General features: G+C 43.8%; 1 protein-coding gene across 1 annotated transcript; it reads left to right on the forward strand.

Moving 5' to 3' along the window:
- The first annotated feature begins 1,339 nt into the window (after positions 1-1,339).
- Positions 1,340-4,158, forward strand: LOC118509251. Its single transcript, XM_036049585.1, has 6 exons — positions 1,340-1,492; positions 1,563-1,672; positions 1,750-3,161; positions 3,233-3,385; positions 3,453-3,575; positions 3,647-4,158. Exons 1-6 carry the CDS (start codon positions 1,392-1,394, stop codon positions 3,884-3,886), a joined length of 2,139 nt encoding a protein of 712 aa, XP_035905478.1. The 5' UTR covers positions 1,340-1,391; the 3' UTR covers positions 3,887-4,158.
- Positions 4,159-4,731: the final 573 nt, after the last annotated feature.

A 4,731-nucleotide genomic window follows, 5' to 3' on the forward strand; every position in this document is an offset into this window, starting at 1 on the left:
AATTATGATTTTCTTGTGCCCAGTTTCTTGGACAAATCGTCCAACCGGAGACTTCTGATGCTGTTGTACAAACATTAATAATCCATCAAATTAATAATTTATCGTGTCATTTTGTCAGGCTAAAACTTACTATTTTTGTCTGGAGATTAAAATACGATACGTTTGTCAACTACATAAGTATAGTTAATATATTTGATTGTTTACATTTCAAATGGCTTTAATTTAGGTATTATGTTGTACAGGCGGCCAACCTTCCCTAGATTATTAGCAAGAAAATGGTCAACATTCACTTCCACTACTTGTCTTCGTCAGGGAAATTTACTTACGTTTTTCTTCAACTTCTCGGCTTACGTATCTCGAAGGTCATGCCGGCCATATGGTTTACTACACTTAACTATACCAAATAGCCGGATAGTGACCTCAGTATTTGCTATATGGAGTAGTTCCGAATGGAATATGCGACTGTTGCCGCTATAACCTATGCCACAGTACTCATAATAATTGCCACTTCTCCTTAACATTGCGCTAGAGAGATCCATCCGCGACTTGGAGAAGAAATTTTGGATCATTTACCCGTAAAACATGCAGAAAAACGCACCTTCAAAGGGGCTTGCCCAGGGTGCATAGCTCAAAGAGCCTACTCCAATGGACCTAGTCCAAGGGTCCCAATCCAACGGGCATAGTCCAAGTGACTTATTCCAATGATTGCAATAGTGTCGGGGAGTGACCCCGAGGCCTGGAGAGGGGAAGCCTCATCTCAATAAATTGAGGGATCTGAGCACGCTCTTAGTCTTCAAAATGGTAGAGCAACTCTTCTCGAACTCAACTAGCAGCGAATATTTCACTCGCAAAACGAACACGCTTTCTTCCCTGACCGTCATAATATGAGTGAGACAGAGAAGAAACTGCTCAATGAGGCAGAGAGAGACGGAGGAACTTATCACTATGAAACTATACCCTCACTTTGAAGCTCTGACCTCACAAAGTAGCTCTTCACACTCTTCGGTAGCTCTTTGTCGCTCTTTAAGCTCTTCGCACTCAGTGTGTGAGGAGTTGCCGGAAATAGTTGCCCTCCTCTCTTTAAGAAGAGCTATTACTGACACAATATCAGTAATGGATTTACCTCAAATCACGTTTGAGACTCCTCGCAAATCTAAAATGATTTTAAAAATAGTTTAATAAAATAAATTACACCAAATAAATAATGGCAAAAACAATCATGCTGGCCGACCACTGTTCGCTGTCTTGGCGTCGTTGCAGTGCTGCCAGCTGTGAAGGAATTCGAGAAAAGATTTGTTTATATCGCCATCTGTCAAAATCTGAGCATTTGCAAGAACGTCACTTGAACCGTAGCCATTTTGAAAAACGTAGTGCGAGTGAAGTGGACCGATATGGAGACGCTATCGAAAATAATAGTAACAAAATACTTTCCAGGGATTGAATGCATCAAGCCAAGCGATCGTCTCACGGACGACGAGTATCAGATCGTGAAGTAAACACTGCAAACACGGTGGACGCTTGCGCAAACAGCTGTAACACTGTTTTCAACCGACTCATTGCAGGAGATGTACGCTGGACGATTTACTCGGGACCGAATCGAATCCGGCGGGACTGGAACAGATTTGTGAAGGAGAAAAAGTGCAGACAGCAGAATATTACAAACAGAAAGAAAGTGCGTAGTGGTGTTTGCCTCGTCGTATATTTTATAAACGTCGCCTAGTTCTAATACTTGCTCGACCCTTCTTTCAGAAAAATTTCAACGAAATCTAGTGAAACTCCATCGCAAGCCACCGAAGAGTCCCCGAAAGCGTCGCGTCGTTCCACCAGTGGTGCCTTCTACGCGCGATAATCGTACGGTTGCTAATGATGATCAATCTGCAGCTCGCGATCAGCAGCTTGCCCCTCATGATGGTCAGCCTCCTACTCATCCGATCGTGGCGGAAGAACTACAGGAACCGATTCGGTCAAATGAGACGAACATACCACAACATGATCCATATCAGCTGCCGGAAGAAATTGCACCACTGGCAATTGTACAGCCGTTGGCATTGTTACCCGAAGATGAAAACTTTGGCAGTAAGGATGTGGACGGGGCTCGAGATTTTTTGCAACTGTGCACCGGAGAGGAGTTGCCACCGATGTCGCTAAGAGAATCACTGACGCGCCAAATGGTAATGGCCCAGTTTCCCAGCATTCCGAAGGTGGCACCGTTGGTGGACAACTTTCAAGAGCTGGACTTGAGAGGAATCAACACACCCATGTTCAAAAGGCCTTTACAGACCAGCACTCCGCTAGTGGCGGATGCTGAGCAAGTTGCGCAACTACCGCTACCTGCACTGGATGATCTAATTCCAGTGCAGGAAGCAGTTGATGAGCAACGCGATCTAACCGTTGAAGTTCAGCCGACAGCCACGGCTCAAGCGGTTCCTCCGTTAGCTCAAGCACTTCCGGCGTCAAGTCAAGCGCTTCCGGCGTTAGCTCAAGCGCTTCCAGTGTCAGCTCAAGCTCTTCCACTGGGAGACAGTGAAGAGCAAAGAAATCTCGCGGTGGCACTGATTCCGGCAGTAGAACGCGGTTCGTCAAGCGGGGACTCAGAAACACCTGCACCACAACCAAGACGCATCCGGCGAGAGGTCGCATTTACAGGACGACTGGAACCATTCCCAACTAGCGTACCGATGCCAAAGCAAAGACGAATTTTCGATATTTTTAGTTTTCCTTGTCCTACGATCTGGAACAAAACGATACAGGATGTTCAAACTCAACTAGCGGAACGCTTTAAACTTCAGCAACTGCGTGAAGCAGCTACTCTACGCGAAGCGTTGGCAGAACCGAGGAAGGATTCAGGCTTCCAGCAACAGTTGCACGAAGTTCCCATTTTGCGAGACGCCTTGGCGGATCAGAGGATTGATTCGGGTTTCCAGCAGACAATGGACGAAGCGTTCCGCAATATTCCTCCAGCAAATGTGACCGAAACATCAAATATACTAGCGAATGCCCATATGGAAGCTGAAGCACCGAGCAAGCCGGATTCGATACTGACGTCGGATCTGATTGCGACCATGCAACCGATCGATCTCGATCAACCGGGTTCAATTGATGGAAAGTTGCTGGAAGTATCGGATCGTGTCCATTTGAAACCACCAAGTACAGAAACACCGGTGAGCAACTATGGTGCTTAGGTGGAATTGGATTCTGTTTTAATCTCTATAAAACACACTTTGGATTCTAGTCTTTCAGTCACGAGAAAACAACAGTGGATAAAGGACCACCAGCGGTAGAGCCTATTCTGTTACTAGAGGAATCGACGAAAAATACCGTCGCCGAACCGATAGCCGCACAGCAGCAGAAGAAATATCCACGGAGGAATGCTAATAAGCAAACGGTAATGGTTTGACGAAACACTTAAAACTGATTGTCTAAGCCATACTTCATCATTTACCTTACCGCAGGTGCAAGGCGAAATTGATCCGATTGCGGATATAAGCTCGGTGCTATATAACCAAGCGCAGGAACTGGACGCAATTCTTGAGGAAGATGAGACTGAGGAAGAGGCCGAGCCACTGGATCCTACTGTACGTGCAGCACATTCCACGCAATTCTCTTTAACCTCTTCCTTGGCTAATCATATTGTGCTTACTTACAGATCGTCGATATACTGAACGTTTTACAGGGTGAATTATGCGATGGGGAAAGTGATTCGGTTTCGATAGAACGATTAAAGCAATTGTTGCGTATTGGTTCCGCTTTGGTAGCTGCGAAAATGTTCAAAAATCTCATCATTTTGAAAATGGCCGGTCTGCTGGATATCGAGACGAGCTCTGAACTTCGCATAACAAGTGTTAGTATTAGATTACCGCAGGTAGCTGATCTTGATATACCTTAATTACCTCGACTGAGGTATATATTTGATACTTCATTATATGACAGCTTAAAAGAATATTATCATTTGATTGGGTAAAGCGATGGAAGATATTTATTCAGAGAATAGGCAATTAGTTAACATTATTATATTATGCTTAGATGGACCCATGTTCCATTCCAGATTATGTTATTTATAATTTTATATCTATATTTATTTGTCACTATGTACTGTATTATTAATTTTCACTAGTAGTTTTCTTTCCTTAGTAAATGGAAATCTCCGAAATTGAAGACCTACGTGCTGTTCGTTTAAGGCTTTGCATATATAGAATATATAGTAGCTCTCGGATGTCGATGACAGCCCATTGCAAATGTAGTTAAGTAGATGATCACGTGCGATCTCCAGTATCACCATCTCACATTTGATTGTTCTTATAAGTTCTAGTTCTAGCGCATATACTAAAAGGATTCCATAGCAAATCCTTTATTTATTCTATTTGTTCAATCAATCATTATCTGATGTGATTGGTAGCTTTGGCTTGAGGCTCTTCTATGTGGAAGGTTGCCTCATTGAATTCGCTTTGAAAGACTGTGGAGAGCTGTTCAAATCACGGCGGTAAAAGCTCCAAATAACAAAGCTCGTGAAGACTTTTTACGCCGTTCACACGGATAGAGGAGGCACCGTATGCGCACTATCTAAATTTGACGTGAAATGATTAGTCGTTGTTTCGTAGGCCGGGCTATTAAATTGCCAGAAGGACTGCTGCAGTAAACCAAGACCATGGAGCTATTTTAGCGCGCCTGTTAAGTAAGTTACTTATCTAACACTTTTTGAGTAACTTAAAATCAGTTTTGTCCGTGTTCGAA

The sequence above is a fragment of the Anopheles stephensi genome, chromosome 3 (assembly GCF_013141755.1).
Source record: "Anopheles stephensi strain Indian chromosome 3, UCI_ANSTEP_V1.0, whole genome shotgun sequence".
In the NCBI taxonomy this organism is placed as follows: domain Eukaryota; kingdom Metazoa; phylum Arthropoda; class Insecta; order Diptera; family Culicidae; genus Anopheles; species Anopheles stephensi.